The 21,960-nt window shown below is 43.1% G+C and overlaps 1 protein-coding gene across 2 annotated transcripts in view; it reads left to right on the forward strand.

Annotated features, from left to right (window-relative positions):
- Nucleotides 1-21,960, forward strand: part of TAOK3 (TAO kinase 3) — a 74,491-nt gene that overhangs the window by 19,198 nt on the left and 33,333 nt on the right. For both annotated transcript variants that reach the window (XM_066199703.1, XM_066199704.1), the window contains exons 3-9: nt 13,045-13,134; nt 14,318-14,531; nt 16,718-16,789; nt 17,696-17,797; nt 18,073-18,118; nt 18,747-18,843; nt 20,740-20,853. In XM_066199703.1, the coding sequence (XP_066055800.1) occupies nt 14,412-14,531; nt 16,718-16,789; nt 17,696-17,797; nt 18,073-18,118; nt 18,747-18,843; nt 20,740-20,853 (551 nt within the window). In that variant the 5' untranslated portion in view covers nt 13,045-13,134; nt 14,318-14,411. The remainder of the gene's footprint in view (nt 1-13,044; nt 13,135-14,317; nt 14,532-16,717; nt 16,790-17,695; nt 17,798-18,072; nt 18,119-18,746; nt 18,844-20,739; nt 20,854-21,960) is intronic.

The raw sequence follows: 21,960 nt of genomic DNA on the forward strand, positions 1-21,960 counted from the left end.
GCAGTTCCTCTGCTGGCCTTCATCTATGATTAATGGAGAGTTTAAGCACAGTATAGGCTTGCTCTGTAACCTTGCTGTGCTCCTCGTATTCTCTCTGGGAAAGTTTGCTTCTCACCAAAGAAACGTGTGGCTCAGTTTTTCCAACAGCATCGTCTCAAATGTTTGGAAGGTTCTCTGTTCGAGTTTGTGAGATAAATTCCGTGGCTGTTTCTGATTTCCCCCCCCCCCAAAAGTCACATAATACTTAAATTTGGGTGGGTTAGAAGTATTAAGTTCTGGGTGTATGTTGTTCTTATACAAATATTCGGTGTTTTTCCCCTGTAGTTACACTTTTGAAAGTGTTGATTCTTTTCAATAATATAAAAAAAAAATCACTAAAATGTACAGTTATTTAATACAAAAAGCTTTAGCAGAAGAGTTCAGTGCAGCTTCCCCTGAAGGCTTTCCCTCCTTGGAGGCAAAAGCTTTAAAATTGTATGGGGAAAACTGAGGGTAGCTTTTCTAAGACCGTTCTTGTTCTCATATTAGATCTAGTTATACATTTGTACTAGGTATTGATTAGTTAGGAAGACTCATAAAGGAGTTTTTTCCCCATTCTTCCTGTTTAAAGTATCCTTTTCTAGGAGCCTAGAAGCTGCTGTACAGTAATGACCCTGATCCAGGTGACTTTCTGAAGTCTCCTGAACTCCTTCAGCTTTTTGGGCTGACATGACCATAAAGTAAAAGACTGAGCTATCACAAATTTATTAGTTAATACGAGAATTTTTCATTCCTTTGATTAGTGGCAATATGCCTCAGTCTGCAGAAAAACATCTTTCATTCATGGAGTGTCTCGGCTGTGCTTAAAATTAACCAGAACAAAATAATGAGCCCTGCAATTGAGAAGCTGTCCCCAACTAAAAATATTCCTCACTTAGACGATGGGATTGCATCCTTTCATAGTTTTACTACAAATATCCCCTTAGATTCATTATGCCTTGGTTGCTGAATCCATAAAATAAGGCTGTTAATATGTACACGAGGCACCAAGTAGTGCTGGAGACTTTCAAAAACTGGTAATTCCTTGATTTATTCATAAAGCGGGGAGCATAACTCTTGAAAATTTGATCAGATGCCAGTTCCTTCAGTAGCCACTCGATCCAGAAACCTTTTTATAGCGGTGCTAACATCTCTGAGGACTGTTAGGCTTAATTAATGTTTAAGACTCTTGTACAGAACATGTCATGAAAAGGGAAGCTCTTCTGAGGGAGCACGGGGAGGCAGCAGGAATTTGGCTTCGGGGAATGGAAAGGCAAAGGATGTACCAGCATTTGAGTTGAGTGTGTTTGTGTCTATTCTCTCACTTAAAAATACCCTTTCTGTGTTTTTTAGAGAATTACTGTTATTTGGGGTGTGTGATTGACAGGTCTGTATGCAGAATCCTTCACATGGACTTTGTTTTAAATATTTAAAAGCAATTCTAGGTTATAAAAAACACAGGATGGCCTTGTTTAAAGTATATATCTGTCACAAAAGAAGTACATATCTGTCACTCTTTTCTGTGGTATGAGGATGGTTAAGCCTGGTAAAATGGTTCTGAAAATCTTCACTGTCAGGCAAAACACTTTAATTTCTCCCATCTGCGAAACAAAATAATATTTATATTCTCTGAAGGGTCAAGTGAGGGGACCGTTTCTCTGGGAAACTGAACATCTTTTTCTTGTACATCAACTTGTTATGGATCCAAAAATCAGTATTTTCTCGTGGACACTGACATCTCCCCGCACAAATACCTTCAGGGCTATGCAGAGTATCATCAAACAGCAGAAAACTTTTATCCTCTGGGCATGTCTGGTTCTTCTGGGGCTACTGTGGGGTCGGGTGATATTCTTTATCAGGAGAAAATTGGCTTTATCTGTTGATAACTTGCTTAACAAAGGTATCAAAGCCCTCAAACCTCATTTCCCTGCTCTTTTTCCTCAACACACACTTTCCTGAAACCTGAGTTACGAAAGGTGAATGGAAAAGAAACTGTAATCACAAGGTAGGAGTGGTTGAATAGTTGTTTGTATATTTTTAACTGGAGAAAAATTAAAAAGTTGGATTATTTCAGAGGAGTTTGCCTTTAATGCTGTGAAGGGTGTATTTTCATGGTTTCGAACCCTGTATCTCCCATAAATACATTTCTTACAGGGATTTAAGATGAGTGTCCACTCCCTAAGCAGGTGAGGTTCACCTCATGAACTGAGAGGAGAATGAAATGTGGCAACACAGGAGGTTCATCCAGCCCTGCTGCTGGGGAAGGACTTCAGTCTGTCTTAATAGAAAGCAGAACTGGAATAGACTGACGTAAATTACTGATTTTTTTTTTTTTCTGATTTAAGTCCAACAACATTGCCTGCAGGGGAAAACACTGTTGGCAGAGACATTCCTGGTGATGAAAGCTTTACTGTAGCAGTTAAGATTAGTTGTCTTTAGACAAAAACCTCATGTTCTATTTAATCTCCATTCAGGCTTTTTTTTTTTTTTCCCTGGTTAAAATGGTAACAAGTAGGGCATCGAGATCGTATCAGTGAATGAACTATAGACATTTTATTCAGCAAAAAGACCATTTTGGTTTCTCTTAGAAAAGTTTAATTGCTTAATTGCATGAGATTTAAGATTATGATACTGAAGTTCTACTACAGCCTTCAAAGCCTGCTTTGTTTAGCGTTGCTTTCAAGGCAAGGCTTGCAGGAAAAAAAAATTAGTGGAGCTTTTTTTTAATAGAAAATGGGGAGTTTCTGTCAAAAGTTAAGACTGAGAATCAAGGATGCCCAGCCTTATCTGGTGGTCTTGAGCTTTGTGTTTTTTTCCCCTGCAAAGACAACCTTGCTACAGCAGAGGATGTAAATAAGCACTTGTATAACCAGGGCCTTGCTCACAGCGTCATGGTGGCTTGGAGCTATTTTATCTCAATCTCTGTCCAAATAAACAAAGCTCTAAGTGGTTTAGTGATGCCTGAACATCTCTCTCTGGGAAGCACTGGGCTTTAGCTGCTCAAGTGGCTCTGAGAAAGTTGTTTAGATCAAATGAGGAAATTGTGGAACGCTGGGATGCTTCGTGGCAAAATTTGTAATGCTTTAGCTCTGGCCATGGTCAAATGCAGTTGTTTGTCAGTGGGGACCAGTCCTGAGCCAGCCTTGGTGGTGACAGGATCCATGAAATGCCGCTTGAGGTTTTGATCAGTGTTTTATCTACAGTAACCATACTTCAGATGGCTCTGATTCCCAGAACATCCTTGGAATAAGTTTGACAGTTCCAAAGAGCCCTGGAAAGTATAACTGGAATTTGTCTGTTAGGTGAAAACAAATCTACAGAGAGGAAGAAGAGGTTTTTCTCTCCTTACTACAAAAATCTGCCACAGAAATATGAAATAGACCAAGAGTTTTTATTCATTATCTTCAGCTGCCACTCTAAACATTGGAATACACTGAAGTGCCATATCGAATGGAACTGTAATATTTGACAAGGATAATTTCTTACCAGGAACAATAAACGTGGCTTAAAACAGGTTTTTGTTACTTGTCAGGGTAACAGCGGGTTTGGAGTCAGATGGTTTGAGCAGGTGTGTGTGAAGAGAAGAAAAGAGTGAAGTGAGGAGGGAACATGCTGTATTCTGGTGGGAGTGTGCCAGGGATTTACTGTGAAATTCTGGATGGAGAGAGAACTCCGGAAGGAAATCCACAGGGAAACGGTGTGTGGTGCAGTTGTGTGTGATTGAGGGACATGCTGAACTGGATCTCCTGAGGGATGGGGACAAAACCCTGGGAGGTGCTGCTGGGATTCTGCCTTGGTCCTGGGCTTAGGCAGCCCTTGTGGGCTCCTCACCAAAGTGAGTTTTTTTTCTTTCCCACCGCATAATTACAGTTATCAGTTACCTGAGCTCTTCTTTCTGAGCCTTGCACCCAGTATTGCAAATGGGTGAATTCATCGATTGAGAAGGTTTTGTTGCTATAATCAGAATAGAAACATGTAATATTTTTATGTCCATCCATACTTTTTGCCATGGCTTTTATCCCAACACTCCATTTGCCGATTTTTGACTGCCTCTGCCTGCTGAGCAGATGTTTTCGGAGAGCTGTCTGCAGCAGCCCCCAGGTCTTTTTCCTGTGTGGTTACAATTAATTTAAAATTCAGCAGTGTGTAGAGTAGCTGAAAATATTACTACTGCTGCCTGTTACCCTATTTTTGTATCAAATGCATTTTGCCAGCCCCTGTTCTGCTGCTGAGATCTCTCAGGTCTGAGGCACTCAAGGTGGGCCTGGCTGTGTGTGTTGTGTGTTTTTAACACAATGATTTATCACGTCTGCTATGAATTAATATTATCTCTGAGATAAGTGACCAAAACCCTTTTGGTGGTGCTAATTCAGTATCCACAAATCTGTGTCATTACTCCAGCAGCCGCCTCAAAAATAGAAAACTGCTCAGTGGCTTTTGGTGGCGATTCAAAATAGTAAATTATCATTAGAGCAAAAATAAAGCTCAGTCATATCTTAGAGCAATCTCCACATGGTTCTTCCTGTGCAGTGTTTGCCAATAAGCCTGAATTTTTGTTAGCCACTGAACACACATTCCAACATCAGCTGCCAGTTCCTTAGCTTCTCATGCAGAAATGGAGATGTTTCTAAATGATGGTGGCCTTTCATTTTGCTTTGCTCTCCTGTTCATTATATTTTCTTGTTTTAATGAATGTCTCTGACCTGAATTTCTCTCCTCAAATGCCATAAGTGTCCATCACTGCCACCCACAGAGGCTCCCCTTGTCCCCACAGCCCCCCTCCCAAACGCTGTCACTTGGTATTTTTGTGCAGTGATCTGATGTGGTTTTGGACTTGACACAGAAGCTGTGAGGAAGTTGGACCCTCCTCTCCTGATGGTTTCCTATCCTGGACTCTGTGAGTCCTCAGATGTCTCCAGCAGTGACCAGAAAACTGAATTGGAGCTTTGGTAATGTTTTCTCCAGCTGATACCCGTGGTGTCTTTTGCAGCATCCGTTTTTCATTTTTTGGGAATTCCAGCAGACAGAAATGCACTCCCTGTTTGTGCTAAAAGCTTTTCTAGTTGGATGGAAGGGAACTGCAGCTCGCCTGATTATGTTCATATCATAGCAAAGTGCGCTGCTGAAGTAGCTCATAAAATACTCAGTTTCCATGGTGATCTACCTTCCACTTTTCCTAAAAGGACCCACTAGGTCCTGGGAGACAGACTCTACTTTTTTTGCCTGTGAGAAGATTAGTCACATCCCTTATTTTCCCCTTAGTTCTGCCTTGTTCTCTTTACACCAAGTAGTTTGAGTTTACTGATCTCTTTTTTTTTTTTTCTCTCTGCCTTTAACATTCTGAAATATTAAATCTCAGCACATTAAAGCTCATCTGAGGATGTCCCTGTGCACAAGGATGCAGCATTTGGAATTTCGAGTGGAAAAATGAAATTTAAGCATAGATTATTTAAAATGAGAATAAAAGTCAGTTAAAACTGTGTAGTGATTCTTCCGTGCTGCAATGCTAGTTAAAAAAATAGTGAAGAGAGATTGCTGAGGGGACAGGTACCTGCCAGGTGGTGTATCCTAACCCAAGTGACTTTCTCCTTGTCCCTGCCTCTGCCAGCTTCCCTTCGGTGGGACCAAAAATGTGCCTGGACAAGGCTCTGTCTTTAGCTGCAATATTAAGTTCATTTTACACATCTGATTCCAGTGCTCAGTGAAGCAAATTTTTGTTTGCCTTCCAGTTCTAATTTAAAATTGTAGTTTTTCTGCATTAAAGCAGCATTAACATTTTCTGACCTGATAAAAGCCAAGATGATGAAACTTAAGGCTGAAATCACAGACCTGGACCTCTCAGTTAACCAATTATTTAAAGAGTGTCTGGGTGCTGTATATTCTCATTTAATGGGAATAATGTCGTGATGTGATAGCTGTAAATTCAGTCTTAACTCAGATTTTTAATTTTTTATCTGCTGAAGCAAAATAGTTGTTTCAGTTTAGAAATCTGCAGGATTTTGGTTTGGGTTTGTTTGGGGCTTTTTTAGTTGGTATTCTTCTTTAGTGTTACTCTGGAACTTGTAATAGATATATTTGACAATATATTAAGGTTTTTCTTCCTTATTTTTTCTTAATTTTCTTTTTAATTTTTCTTTTTCCCCCTATCATGTGTGATCCCCATTATAGCCTCCAACGGGGAAGGAGCCATTCGTTATTCCCAGTTATACCCCTGCCTTAAAACTGGCATCATTCACTGTGGGTTTTTTTTTTCCATCTCAACAGTCTCTGTCCTCTCTTTATTACTTCCTTAACCATGATACTTCGGTATTTTCATGATAGCTGGGATAACTTCTGCATGCAGTGAAGGGCTGTAATTGTCATAAGGGTGTTAAAATGATCCGGAAGAAGAGGGATCCATGAGGGGGCTGTCTTACAAATACACGTGATGAGTGATACAGCAAACTTTGAGTTCTTTGTGAATAAAAGCGGCACGTGACCTTTCTTCTTTCCAGACTTTCAGCCATCCAGTGCTCTTTTCATAGAGGATAAAAACATTCTCTTCTTGGACTCGGTTATCTGATGATAATAAGGAGATTTTGGATGTTAGCCACTCATATTTCACTTCTGTCTCTTTTATTAATGGCCATAAAAATTGCAGGTTATAAAAGAATAAACCTAGAAAGCCGGTGGGTAAGTCATGTAATATTAATGACTGAAACTTCCTTGGCTGGTACCTGCTAGATTAAGTCTATCATCCTTTAATAATAATATTCCCATAAGAAATGGAGATTTTGGGCTTTCCCAAATAAGCTTTTTCTTGTTTAACTCCACTCCTGAAGTGGACTTTGGCACCTGAATGAGGCAGGTATAGCCATTTCTAATGATACCAGCATGGAACAAATGCCTGTTATTTATGTTAATGCTTGCAGTTGTGCCTATAAATAGGTCAGGAGGAGAGCTGGGTGTGCTGGAGTCACTGAGGGCAGGCAGAGCAGAAATGATAAGCTGAAGCAGTCCAAAAGGCTGTTTCCTAAAGTGTTATCTCTGGCTGGCACAGAGCAGGCAGGAAGGAAGGAGGGCTGAGAAAGGAGAAGTTGTAGCAGGGAGAGATTCAGGGGGCAAAGAAAGGGGGAAGTGTAACACAGTGAAGACGAGGGGGACATATACCATGGGAGTGTGGAAAGCCAGGTTGGGAATGGTGTGGAAATATGTTGGAGTGCTGTGGCTTTCTCTGCTTAATAAACCAGCAGCAGGTCAGGATGAAAAACCTTTCCCTTCTATCCACAGAGAGGAGGAACAACATACACAGACAGCGCTGTGCAACTCACCTTCTGTAAAACTGATGTTTGGGGCTGTTTTATTAATGGTCAGTCATGGTGAAGATTCCTGGGTTTTCTTAGAATTGTGAAGAATGTCCTTCACACATCCCTTCCGCTGTCCCTTCAAAGAGAAGAAAAAAGTTAAAACCCTACAATTTGGTTTGTTGTGAGAAGTGTTCTCACCCTGCATGACCAGGGAATGTCCTTTCTTTTCCTCCTTCATGCACGCAGTCTGTATCTGTTTCCTTGCTCTGTGTGAGGACCTCCTGCGTGATCCCTTCTGGCCAGTTTTACCGTGATGCAGCGTCCAGAAAATCAGTACCTGAGTTTACGTTTCCTTGCACGAAGAGAATAAACAGGATTTTAAAATAGAAAACTCCTTTTTCAAAGTCAGCTAATGTTATGACAAAATCCATGTAGCTACGCCAGGACTGTTACTCACTGCCCTGCACTTACATAACGAAATCACATTTTGCCCCAAATGGCATCTCAGACTTTTTTTACGTAAATACGTTCACGTGCCTCTCCTAAAACACACCTTTTCCTTGACTAGCACACGGTAGCTGTCCAGTAACATAATTATGTGTTAACCTCAGCTAGTTAAATCTAACAGTCCCTGCAGTTTCTGGCTTTAAGGGACAAATCAGAAGTCAGGCCATCTAAGTCATGATAAGGAAACTACTTTTAAAATACAAAGAATTTTGTTGTGTTCAGAGTTACTGTGGCAGTCGCTTCTTACACTTCAGGAAAATTTGAACTGGAGGTGGAGATGAGGTTCCAGCCTCGTTTGCTGTTTAAATGACCTGGTGGCCACTGTGGTGGCTTCAGTGTCCCCCATGGGGATCCCACAGCTCTGAGCTGTAATGCAGGTGAGCTGGAAGAGCTCAGATCTCACTGGACGCTGTGGAAAGCTCTGGCAATAGATTTGTCAGTTGCTGGGTGGGGTTTTTTGTTTCATTTTTCTCGATTATGTGATGGTCAAAATACCGGCTCTTTTTTCAAAAGTACCTAAAAATAGCTTTAAGCCACAAAATGGATCCAGCTCTTTGGAAGCCATTACATTAATAGGTAGGAAACTCTGAGTGTGCTGGTGTCTCTTGAGGCTTCCACAAACAAATCCGATGACTTATTTGTGCCTCTGAGTAGCACATACAGCATAATACTCATCAATTTATAATGGTGGGGAGTTTTAAGCAACGTGATGAAGAGCCTGATGAAAACATTAAAGAGAAGAAAAAAAAAGATGAAAATAGAGAGGCAATTTTCTTGATCTCATGACCCATCTGTGATGCTTTTTCAGAGATGTTTTGGTGAGAAGATCCGATGGAATTTGTATTTCTGTGCATGATGTTATTTGGGCTTATGTATGTTAGGGTTTAAAATGATTCATGGATCCTTCCTCCCCTCCAGATGTACTGCTGAATTATTTCAAGTGTGCCATGATGAAATATTATGAAATGTTGTTGCTGGGAGCGGGAAGCCTTTTTTCTTCCCTTTATCTTTAATTAGGCGAGGTTTATTTCATGACTGAAAGTGTTTAATCCTGTTAAATAAACCTGAGAAACTCTAACAATGCTCTCTAGATTTTATGCTAAAATACGGGTTCTAATCCAAGACACGTTAATTACCCTTAAACTTAACAAGGGCATACATATTTCATTAAATTGTTTTAAATTCAACAGGGAAACTGCTGGGAAGCTACACCCAGTGCCTTTTGCTTTTTCATTACGTATCTGTTGTGAGAATGATGCTGTTTGACTTTTAAACTAAAGCCCAGGCCTTACCCCATGATTTTGGGTAGCTGTGATTATACATATTTAGCAAAGCAGTGGAATTCCAGAGCACAACTGGGATTATTCCTTTGGGGAGGGCTGGCCTGTGGCTTGATTTCATACTTGTTGAAACATTCTCGATGACTAAAACTGATTGTTTCTTGACTTTAGGCCTGCTGATTTTATTTTTTAAAAAATTTGTTTTAATAAGGTTGTCTCACATTTAAATTTTTAAATAAGTTTTATGTCTTTTGCTGCACAAATAATGGTCATAGGGAAATTATAAATTGAATATTTCCTTTTAAACCACTGCTCCTCATCAGGAAAAAAAAAAGAGCTGGTTTTGTGAAGGTATTTATCTCCAACAAGCCCTGCAAGTTGTTAGCTGGATTTCATACCCCAGGGGCAGCGTGCAGCAGCAATGGCCTGGGTCAGAAGAGTTGTGATTCAGGGTTTTATTAGCATGAGTAATGTGTGAACTCCACATGACCTGATGCACACGCGAGCTCTGGAGAGCCCTGAGCCCCGAGCGCGGTGCCGAGATGGAACTCCAGGTGCACTGCACAGCCAGACGCTCCAAAGGGAAATTCCTGCACTCCTCCTCAGGAGCTGGAGGTGCTGAGGAGCTGGGGTTGCACCGAGATGTTGATAGGAATGGTGGCATTGACTTGGATGTCCTGGGAAGTTATTCCTTGGAAAAGCCAAGCAACGGAGGCGTTTGAGGAGCTGCCGCTTGTAGCACTGGTGTGGTGTTGTTCACCTTGTCCAGCTTTCCGGGCAGACTATGTCCCGATTTCCTGAGGCTGCTGCTCCTGCTCTGTGCCCTTGGGGCACCCTGCTCTGATGTCTGCAGAGCCCCAAATGCTCAGGAGGATTTGTCTTTCCTGCTGAAGGGCACTGGGTACCTTCTGTTCCTGTTCCATACTGAGTGAATCATTTTGCTTCGGAGAAATCTGAGGGAAGGACATGAGCAGACTTGCTGCTTCTAGACCAGAGTGAAATCTTTCCTGAGTGTCTTGGAATTGGTGATTAATTCAAGCAAACAAAGGCTTAAATTAGTAGTGGAGGTGCTTTTTGTGTGCCCTGTCCATAGTTTGAGTTTCTGTGCTGGGTATGTGAATCTGAATGGCTTGAACACTGAAATGGGTGAAATGCCTGGAAAAAACACGTGTTGTGTTCACTTACATCGAGTTAGCTGGGAAAGTAATTCTTAACAATCAAAGAAATGACACTGAACAGCTCAAAACATGGAGGCTCCAGAGTGTTCTCCAGAAATCTTCTCTAAAATAGTGGGCTGTTCATCCAAGGCTGTGGTCTTCATGTGAGGGAATCAGCCCAGGATGAAGTGTTTGTGCTTGGCCTGGCCGGTCAGCCATATGTACCAATTAAAGGGAAGGGGAAGAGCTCCAGCTTCTTGAAAACAACACAAAACCTGCCCAAATCAAACCAACAAAACCGTGTCAGTTTGTGGGTGAGGACTGCAGGGGAACTCGAGCACCTTTGTTACTTCAAGCTCGAAAGGTTTCTTAGGACAGGTATCAGCTGAATTTATCTCAGAATTTTCTTCCTTACATTGTATTCTGGGTTTTGGAGAGCCTGAAGTGATGAAATGGGGCTCTGTGCTTGCCATTCTTGGGAAAATAATTCTGGTGTGAATTTATTCCCCTCAAAATAGGCATCTAAAAATGGGTGCATGAGCCATGTCATGTTGCTCCTCCTCGGAGTGGAATCTGCTGCTGGTCCACCCTGTTTCCTGTAGTTTGTTTTTCTGCATGAAGTGGAAAACTTTGTCCTTGTTTTGGGAAGTACCCTGGTGTAGTTGGAACTAAAATTAATTTTGTGCGTTTCTGGGCGCATTTGAAACGGCCCTGTGGTGCTGAGAGGTTCAATTCAAACTCTGTCTTCACAAGCCACACACTTTGAGTTCTCAAGTTTATCTTATTGGCAGACGTAATTTTAGATCCATGGATTATTTGGAAATGTCAGCAGTTTAGCTCCTCTTAAAAGTGCTTCCAGTTGGGTTTTGTTCTTTATATTCAGGTCAAGGTGTTTTCTGTTGTTATTAATGCAGCACCTGGAAGTTGTAAGCGGTAGGAGAGAACCTTTGTGCAGACACCTGTAGCAAAAGCAGTTAATTCATGGTTTTTAAATGGGAGACTAGCTTAGCATTGAGGAAACTGCTGTCTGAACAAAATGCTGTTGTCCCTAAGCCTCAAAATCTTGAGCCACTTGTAACTCCCCTAAGTCACTGCCACTGTGATTAATGGTTTTTCGTTTTGAGATCTTCAGGACATGCAGAGTCCCAAATGCTGCTTTATGGGGATGAAAAGCGGCTATCAGGCTTCTAATAGAAATTATTTCTTGGTGTGTTAATTCAGCACTTTGGTAATGAAAAGAATCTGCTCAAATTGACCATACCCTGAACTTAAATTTTTTCTACTAATGGCACTCAACTCTTACAGTGATCTGCCTTGATTGAAACCATTTTTATTTCAGTCTCCACACATCTAGAGGAGAGTTGTGGTGTTAAGGATCTGTGACCTTGCCAGCCCAAATGGAAGCAGTGTGATGTGTGTCAGTCTGGGGTTTTACACTGTCCAAGACCCAAACTGTGGATCTGGTGCTGTGCTGGTGTCAGTGCAGAGGGCTCTCAGTGTTTGTGGGATCATGTGGATCACTCTGTGATCGTGTTCAATCAACACAACTCAAGTTGCTGTTGATACACTTTCCATCCTGAGTTTTTTGTTATTCATTACTGGGAAATAATAGTTCTGCTGAGCGTATTTACTGAGAAGATTTACTTGCCTCACTACTCATGTCTGCCCTAATTGGAAAATGACATTATTACTTCGGGCTTAACTCTTAAGTATTGACATTTAGCCTCCCATTTTAAATACCTTGAATACTGGAACTGAACAGGCTTTCTTAATGGCAAAGGTTCATTTGACTGGAGATGGATAAATTGTTTTCTCCATCAGTTTGTTTTTCTTTTTTTAAAGCCAGATGGATTTTTCTGTTGGCTGAATAATGTCAGACCTGAAATACTGCATTCTTTGCCCTGTCTGCAGGGCTGTAGTAAATATAGCACCTTTGGGCGAGGCCAATCATCTGAAAATGAATAATCATTTCATTCATCTGGCTTTTGTTTATACTTGAGATTTTTTTTTTTAAAGCAAAACATGTCAGGACCTTTTTCTTTTGGTGCTCTTCAAATAGCCTTTTAACAGCTCAGTAGTAGTATTGGCCTGTGATGAGATAAAGTAACAAAAATAACATTTTTGGCAATGTTAGCTATTTAGCAGGAAGATTTCTGCTCATTTATTTTTTCCCTCATAAAGGAGAGCATGAGTTAGTGTGTCATTAAATCAGGTGCCTATTAATTCACATTTTGGCAGTGTAACTATTGCACTGTGCCTAACTTGGAAGCATTTCTGCTGTGCATGTAGCTCCAGGATAACATTTTCCATGAGCTCTCCCTGTGTCCCACTCCCCTGAGGGGACAGCAGTGGCTCTTTGGGGGTGTTGCTGCACCCATGGGTGGCTGCAGTGGGTGGCATCCCTCACTGTGACCTGATTTCAGCTGATGGGGCTCACCGGCTGGCACTCCTTTTCCATCTTCTCATTGCTCATACTCTCCCTGGTGGAATTCAGCAGTGTTTGACTTAGTAAAGCCCAGGACTTTCCCTGGAATCTTGTGTGTCATCAGGTAGAGCACAGAGAGTCAAGTGGTGGACCCGGCTTTTGTCAGCCTCTCACGGACTCATGGAATGGTTTGGGTTGGAAGGGACCTTAAAGCCCATCCAGTTCCTCTCCCCTGCCATGGCCAGGGACACGTTCCACTATCCCAGGTTGCTCCAAGCCCTGTCCAGCCTGGCCTTGGACTCTTCCAGGGATGGAGGTTTTTTTTCAGCTTTGTCCTTTTTATAGATACAGATCCTTGTTTTTCTTTGCAGAATAGGAGAATCTGGAGGGCTGGGAGCACCGGAAAATGCTGCTGCAAGGAATGTGAGCCACGGAGCATGGTTGGTGCCACAGTTATCCAGGTGAGCTCTTCTCCTTGCTCCATCACTGACCCTGAGCCAGGGAGGCTGTCTCAGCACCAGGCCAAAATTCTGCATTCATCCAGTGGCACTTGAGGTCCAAAACCTAAAAACCTTTTTTCTATGTGTGTTTTAATTTTAAATTCATCTGATTGTTACGTTTCATCTGGTCTCCCATTAAATGTGTCCCTGGCTTACATCATGGTATAGGCTGAAGGTTCTGGTGTGTGTTTGCAGGACAAGATGTGTGTTCACTGACAAGATGTGGCTTCAGTAAGTGAGGTGCTGAACCACAGGTGTGAAAGTAGCTCTGAGACTTGCTCCAGACTGGTGGAAACTGCTCCAGGTGACTCAGCTGCAGCTCCTCTGCTGTGTTTCACAAGCCAAAAGCAGATGGGTAAAGGCCCCCATCAATGCTTTGCATACCAGTTTTTAATGAGTCAGTGCAGATTTTTCAAGTTTTTTTTTTAAGAAATGGAAAACTTCCTGTCATTAGGATGTTTCCTTTTCTTTTTTTCCTTCCCACACAAATAAAATTTTGGGGATGAATACTGAAAGTTTTCTTTTAGATGCAGCTCAGTTCTGTGCCAAGGGAAGAGTTTAAGGTGGCAAAGATCTGCCTTGTATCATGGAGTTTAGGATTCTTCAAAAGCAATTCCATGTGCTGGGAGCAATCACAATCCTGGCAGCACTGGCTGTCATTCAGCTCTGAGTAAATAAATAGAGAAATAACAATTACTTGGCTGCAAAGTGTTGCTGTGGAATAGCAGCTGACTTTCCACCAGCACCAGCTGGCAATTGGGAGTAGAGAAACAAAGCAAACAGCCCAGGAAAGTAGGAGGAACAACAGAGAGAGTCTAAAATGTGACACATTGGGAGCCCGGCGTGAAGAATAACAAACTCCTGTCACAGGATGTTTTGCATAGCAACAGGACTCTTGAATTCAAGTGGACTTCAGTGTCACTACAGCACTTGCTTCCTGTGTGAGATAAAGTGCTGTTGTATCCTGAATACATTTTAATCTCTCTATCTAAATAGCACTAATAATTAAAAAGAATTAGCTGGAGGGAGGAAGCAATGGTGAAACCTATTGCTGGTGGAAGTGTTTCCTCTCATTTTGCTGTCAGAGGAGTGTGAACAGAAACACGTGCAAGGGAAGCAGATTAAAGATGAACTTTCCCACCAGGTGCTGAGGAGAGCTGTCTGCAAACGGCGCTGTCGATGAAGGAAGAAATTGCTTGGGACTTGAGAGCACAAACCAGTTCCTAACACGCTTCAACATGCGCAAAGGGGTGCCAAAGGACCCAGAAATAGCTGACCTGTTCTACAAAGATGATCCTGAGGAAATATTCGTGGGTTTGCATGAAATCGGACATGGAAGCTTTGGAGCAGTTTACTTTGTAAGTGGAGTTCTTTCTTTTTTTGGAGAATGGGCTCATTTCAAGAGAGGTTTTGGTGGTTTTTGAGCCTTTGTAGAAGGAGGTGTTCCTTGAGTTTTAGTGCTTTGTGTGCATTCATTTTGTGATAACACATCTCAAAAATAAGTGGTTCCAAACCACTCCTAATCTCTTTAATGTTCCAGCTGTATTTATAGTAGCAGTTTACTATAATCTTAATGGTGCACCCAACTATCCAGGTCAAATATATGGTGTTTTGTGCTGTTTGATGCTTAAAGTTGAATTTAAGCAGCTGAAAATTCATTTGCCAAACTGGAGTTTCAAGATACTTGGAGTTCGTATGCTTGGAAATCACTGCAAATTCCTTTATGGCAGAAGCAATGAGAGTCCTCAGAGGAATGGGAATTCAGGCAGGAAGGATGTATGGCATTCATTGATACAGGCAAGAGAATTTAATCTGGAAATGAGAAAAATGATCCTTCTACAGTTGGTATCAAACAAAACCAAATCCAAAATACTGGAATTTGAAGTAATTATAATCCAGTTGGCATTAGTGAGACTGAAATAGAATCGATATTGAAAAAATCAGTTAAAGCCAAATGAAAGCTTCTTGGAATCATGGTCAGCCACTCAGGAGGATCAGGTTCACTGGAACTGGGTTTCTGAATATCAGACAGTAAAGTATCAGATAAGATCCCTGACACCTCTAGCTGGCCACAGGTAGCATGAGTTATTTTAAGCATTCCAGTTCACTGTTTGGAGTTGTGTGAAGTGACGGAGGTGTTGGTGGAACTGTTGTGAGGAGAGGAACCTTAAATTTTATGTCATATAAGTATTTCATGTTGTATTTTGAGGGATAACAATATAATTTCTCAAGGTATCATCTCAAGTAGGCCCAAAACTGCTTCAGCAAGTGGCTGTTCCCCAGGTGTGCTCATACAGCCCTGGGAGCTGTCTCAGCCAGGAGCATCCCAAGCACTTGGTGCAGCCAGAACTTTCCCCACAGCTCTGGGAACGTGGCAATGTGTCCTTCAGTGACAAATCCCAGCTGGAAGGACAGATACAATGGTCAGGTGGAGCTACTTGGAATTAATGTGACAGGCAGAAAGAAAGCATTAATACATCTGAGTAGAACGCTCTTGATCTTCTCTGCACTGAATCAGGGTGGCAGGTGGTGGGGAAGGCTTTGCCTTATCCCAGAGTTACTCATTTTCAGCTTTCTCTGTCTCATTTGTGGAGTCTGTGCTGTCAGGGGCCTGTGTCACCTCTCTTCAGTAATTCCTGTGCTGCACTGGTTCACTCAACAGAGTTTTTCTTTGAAGTCCCCACATGCCTCAAAAAATGTCATTAGTTAATACATTACTTGAAAGGAGGATTTACCACATTTAGCTCCTATTATAGTTTAAGCTTTTAACTGTCACTAATTTTTTTTGTCCCAAAAATGGTTGGAGGTACAGAGATATCAGCAACTGTTTTAAGTCCAGAAGTTTGATGTTTTTTACCCTTAACATGCAGAAATGAGGGCAGTGCCTGTCCAGGCAAGGAGAGATCTTTCCAAATCTGAAGTTTTAGCCTCCAGTTACCATCCCTACATCATCCAGGCTGCAGAAAAGTAGAATTTTGATGGCTGCACAGTCTTCATTGCAAACCTAAGATCTAGTGCAGTGAAAGGAAAGCTTTTTAATTTAGATAAATTCCAGGTTGAATCACCTTCTTGAAGCTGGAAATTGAAATAGCTATTTAAGAATGTCAGTGTTGTATGGAGTTCCTGGATGACATCATGGTGATTTTGATACACCTCTTTATTTGTTTCATTGGCAAACATTTAGCCAAAGGTTCATCTAAAACTGTTTCTACTGCAATTCCAATAAAACTCTATTCTGCAGGTTCTCTGTAGGTCCAATATTGGGCCTTTTACATATCAATAGAGAAGTGGCACAAAGTCTGAGGGAGGAACAGTGGCTATGGACAGATAAAACCAGGAAAAAGTGCCCTAATAGTTGTGTGTTAAATCTTATCCTGAGGAAGATGTCACTGAGGTGTAGGAGCTTGTAAGAATATAGGGAAAAAAAAAAAGGCAGCCTGCATTTGCTGCAGGCACAGCTCACTCCGTTGGGAGGCAGGGAAAAATGAAGCTTTTTTCAATCTATTTCTTGCTTTTTTTCGATGTTTCTCTTTCCCTACTGCAGGCTACGAATTCCCACACTAATGAGGTGGTGGCAGTCAAGAAGATGTCTTATAGTGGAAAGCAAACGAATGAGGTAAGAGGAATAAAGGCAATTGTGCATTCAGGAGCTGTGGCAGCTCCAGTGGAAATCTGGGCAGTGAAATGAGCTGCAGCTCTGGTTTGACCCCAACAGAACAGCTTTTAATGCAGGAGCTGCTGCTCCTTTCCATGGGAATCATGGAGGTTTGGGAAGAGAAAAGGAGTTTATGCAAATTCGGACAAATAGCTCAGTTTAAGGAAGCGAGTGGGGATTCAGCATGCCTGGATGGGGCTTGTATCAGAAATAATTTTCCTAAGAAGTGTGTTAAGAGCACACTGGCCACTGGAGCACAGCTCTCTGAAACTCAGGGATCTATCAAATTCCAAAGACCTGCTAATCTCAGTCTCACCTCAGTTGTTGCTTGTTCCTCTTATTTTTGTGTGGAACTTGGACCCACTGTTCCTTTGGACTGGTGTGTGGATGTGCAGGGTGTGTTTGTTTGTTAAGAGCAAACAGGGGTGGGGGGTGGTTTGAACTCATTTTTCCTTGCTTGCTTGTTGATCTCCCAAATGTCAGTGGTTTGGTGCTGTGTTACAGAAGGTGAGCAGCTCACTGCTACTCTCTGCAGTTTCTTACTGACTTTGAGGCCACTGAACACTTCAATTTACAAAGCAGCAGCATTTAAGTGAAATATATTGCAGTTTAAATGAGGAAAAAATCTTTTGGCAGTCCTCAAGCTGTTAAATATATCTCGTGGGTATCTCAGTGCAACAGAGACCCAGACAACTCATTTACAGCCGTGCTTTTTCAGCACTGACTTTCCATCTTCATATTGTAAAATAGTTTTATGGTCACTTTTCAGCCTGTCCTACAGTGTGTGGTGCATGAAAGGATGTAGAGGATTAAGAAGAAATATGTATTTATACTTTTTGCTTTGGTTTTTTTTTTTTTTTTCATTAGAAATGGCAGGATATCATCAAAGAAGTCAAGTTTCTGCAACAGCTGAAGCACCCCAACACCATAGAGTACAAGGGCTGTTACCTGAAGGAGCACACGGCGTGGGTGAGTGAGGGGCATTTAGAGCAGGTGGACACTGCAGCACTCAAATCCTCAGCACAGGCACTGAAATAGCTTGGGGTTTGTGGTGAGCAGTACTAAAATAAAGCCAGATTTTGCGTCTTCTGATGGAAAACTAACAAAGCCTACTACTTACTTTTTTGTCCCTTAATCAGGGCGTTAAAGCCGCCATGTGATTTAAATTTGCAATGTAAAGATGTTTCCTAATTTCAAAATGCTTCCAAGAGATACTTGAAGGCATGATGTTCCTTTTTTTGCAGTTGGTTATGGAGTACTGTTTAGGATCAGCTTCTGATCTGCTAGAAGGTAAGTTCAATACATCCTGGATTTTCTTTTTGCTAGTGCCCCCCACCTGAGTTTGATGGGAGGGTATTTCCTCAGGGTGGGGATTTGCAGATGGTGCAGGTGATCTGTCTGTCCTACTCCATTCTCTAGGAAGAATGTGAGGTTTTCCCAGTGATACAGATAATTGGCACGCACACTTTAATTTTGTCAAATGAAGGTATAAAAGTGTTCAGGTATGTTCCTGTAATCTGTGCCTTTTTAGGCTGTCTGGTTTTGGAATATTCATAATAAAATCCTGCAGAGATCACCTTTGTCCTTGCCTGGCAGTGTGCAGGAATAATTACTGATGGGTTTTAGAACAGGAGGTTGATGTGACCTCAACACTGGAACAGCACCTGCAAAGAAATAGGGGAATCTAGGTCAAAATAGGGAATCAAAGTCAAAGTTTACAAAAACTAGCATTCCTTGGGGGCCAAGATCACACGATCACAGAATGGTTTGGGTTGGGAGGGACCTTAAAACCCTCACGGGGGAGAGTTCTTCCCTAATTTCTCTTCATAGCAGATTGGTGGGTTTCCTTTCTTTAAAAAAACCACTTTCTCAGGAAAATGTCCCATTTATTTTCTTGATTTTTTTTTTCCTCCCGTAGTTCACAAGAAACCACTCCAAGAAGTGGAGATTGCTGCCATCACCCACGGTGCCTTGCAGGGGCTGGCCTACCTGCACTCCCACTGTAGGATCCACAGGTGAGGCTGGAGCTGCTGCCCTTCCATCTGCTGCTCCCTGGAGTCTCAAAGCTGCTTCACTGACTTTAAACAGCCTTGGAAAACGTTATTCTACCAACATTTTCTCTGCCTTGTTGGCAATTGTTCAGTGCAGACCCTGGTAGCAAAGGCTACACAGGAATGTTGCACTAAAGAATATCACCCTAAATGTGCCAAAATAATTGGAGTTCACTGAGCTAGGGTATTTCTAAGACTAGATATTTTTCATATTTACATGTGAATGAGTAAAACTATTAGTTTTGCACGGCCTGGTGTTTGGTAGCAGAGGGGCCACAGAGGTGTGATGGGAAGCACAATCGGGATGGAAGTATGTAAGTGGAGGATAAAACTACCTGAGGAAAAATCAAAGCAGTTTTCCATGGAAGGTGGCGGAGAAAGCACTTTTCCTTGGAAGGTGGCAGAGCCCTGGAATAGCTGCCCAGGGAGGGCGTGGATTTTCCCTCTCTGGAGACATTCCCAACCCTCCTGGACACATTCCTGGGCCACCTGCTCCAGAGGAGTTGGACTGGGTGATTTCCAGAGGTCCCTTGCAACCCCTACTATCCTGTGACCTGGATTTCATCCAAGGGGTCTTCCACCTTTTACCTGCTGAGGTGGGAAGGCCAATCTGCTCACCCAGAAATGAGGAGCAGCGACACATTCCTGGTTTTGTGGCTGCTGCGGCAGAAAAGGGGAGGCGAGAGGGCGAGCCCTGGCGGGGAGCAGCGCTGTGCTGCTGTGCACAGCCCCGGGGAGAAGTTCCTCTGCCGGTGGCAGCGGCGCGGCTGAGGGAGAAGGGGCAGGATTTGGGGGTCGGGGGTCCGATTTTGGGAGCGGGGACCCGATTTTGGGAGCGGGGACCCGATTTTGGGAGCGGGGACCCGATTTTGGGAGCGGGTCCCGCGGGTCCAGCCCCGCGCGGGGACCTGACGCGGCGGCGCCACCTGGTGGCGAGGGAGCGGCACTGCAGGCCCCGCGCGGCTGCTCCCGCGTCCCGCGGGGGATGGAAAAAGAGGGAATTGTTGTTGTTTTTGTTATTTAATTGCAGGCACAAGGCTGGCAGATATTTTGCTGATACCTGGTGTGGCTGTTGAGCCGTACTATAGAATCACAGCATGGTTTGGCTTGGAAGGGACTTTAAAGTTCATCCAGTGCCAGCCCTGCCATGGGCAGGGACACCTTCCACTGTCCCAGGTGGCTCCAGGCCCCATCCAGCCTGGCCTTGGACATGTCCAGGGACAGCCACAGCTTCTCTAGGCATCTGTTCCAAGGCTTCACACCCTTATAGGGAAGGGTTCCTTCCTAATTTTCCATCTAACCCTGCTGTCTGTCAGTGGGAAGCCGTTCCCTGTGTCCATCCCTTGTAAACAGGGAATAAATCTCTCTCCATCTTTCTTGCAGGCTCCCTTCAGGTACTGGAAGGCCACAGTTAGGTCACCCTGAAGCTGCCTTTTTTCCAGGCTAAGCAATTCCAATTCTCTTAGCCTTTCCTTGTGGGAGAGATTTTCCATCCTTTTGGCTGTTGTACAGAGAAGTTGGCAGTGGAGGTGACAGTAAAGGGGACAGCCTGTGCTGTCTCTCTTGTACTTTTGGAGTGTTCATTCTTGCACACCCAAGACTTCAGCACTTGTCCTGCAGCAGAAGTTTTGGCATGTACAAGTAGCACTTGTGGATAAAATATTCCATAATATTTCATTTGAAGCAGTGCTGTCCAGGGAATGGGGGAATAGAGGTTACTCTGGGCTTGCTGCTGAAACACTGTCAGTGAATTCCTCTCTGTGTCTCTGTCTCAGCATTACGAATTGCAGACAAAGGCATCTCACCAGAGTTTGCATCATGCTAAATTACTTTTTTTTTCTCTTTTTTTCTATGTTAAAGGGATATTAAAGCTGGAAATATTCTCCTAACAGAACCAGGTCAAGTGAAACTTGCTGATTTTGGGTCTGCATCTATAGTCTCCCCTGCCAACTCTTTTGTGGGAACGCCTTACTGGTGAGTGAAGCCTGCAGTGCTTTAATCCTTTATAAAACTGCTCTCTTCCATTTCCAGTGCTTCACAATACAATAATAATACCTGGATAAAATCTTCATTAGCCAAGCAGTTTTCCTGACATCCCTGTGTTCAGATCTTCAGGAGTTCTGTCCTTCCTCAGGGTCCACAAGGAGAGGTTTAGGCTGTGCAGTGCTTGGAAATGGCTCCACTCTTGCAGTGCCATTGGCTTAAAAATAATTCACACTTGCCACAGGTGATGGGACCGAGACATTGATGGGGAAAGGGGATCCTGTTAGTCAGATTGGAAGTCACACAGCTACTTAAATCCTCTTTTGAAGGAATTGCTGAAGGGTCACCCGAGTTCCTTGGCATTCCCAGCACCGAGGACCAGCACAGCTCCACGCTCCATTGATTTTGTGGCAGAGGCCCCAGGCAGTGCTGGGAGGTCACCATGGCCCAGCCTTGGAATGAGGCCGTTTGGCAGGAAGCCTTTTTTTTGGAAGAACACAATTTAGGAGGCTGAATTTTTGCAGGCTGGGCCTGCTGCTTCTCTGTCCTCACTTCATCCCTTTATCCTGGACCACCGTATGTCCCCGCTGTTCCCAATTTCCCTGTTCCATTCATAGGTGCACCCACAGCCTGCATTTGTCTGCTGAAATGCTCCTGGTGTGCCCAGGGGGAGCCTGGGGGAGGGTGCAAGGGTTGCCTTTAGGGTTCCCCCAGCCCTTGCTGTCAGCCTGCAGCTACAGTGCCTTTGGAAATAGGGGGTCTCCCGTGTGCCAACATATTCTGCAAACAGGAAAATTATTGGGTTGACCCTTTTCCTCCTCCCTTTCCCCTCTTTTTCCTCCTCCCTTTCCCCTCTTTTTCTCCCTCCCTTTCCCCTCTTTTTCTCTCCTGTTTCCTCTTTTTTTTCCTCCCCCCTTCCTCTTTCTTCTCCCCCCTTTCCTCTTTTGGTTTTCCCTCCTTTCCTCTCTTGCTTTTCCCCCTTCCTCTGACAAGTTGCTGGTGTGGCCAGTCCTTGTTCAGTTCCAGCACACTTTTCCTCAGCTCCCTGCTGTCTCTCCTGGTCTGTGGCTTTGCTAAAGGGGATGAGAACACCTCAGT

The sequence above is a fragment of the Chamaea fasciata genome, unplaced genomic scaffold (assembly GCF_029207755.1).
Source record: "Chamaea fasciata isolate MVZ Bird 193981 ecotype frontalis unplaced genomic scaffold, bChaFas1.0.hap1 SCAF_18, whole genome shotgun sequence".
Taxonomy (NCBI): domain Eukaryota; kingdom Metazoa; phylum Chordata; class Aves; order Passeriformes; family Sylviidae; genus Chamaea; species Chamaea fasciata.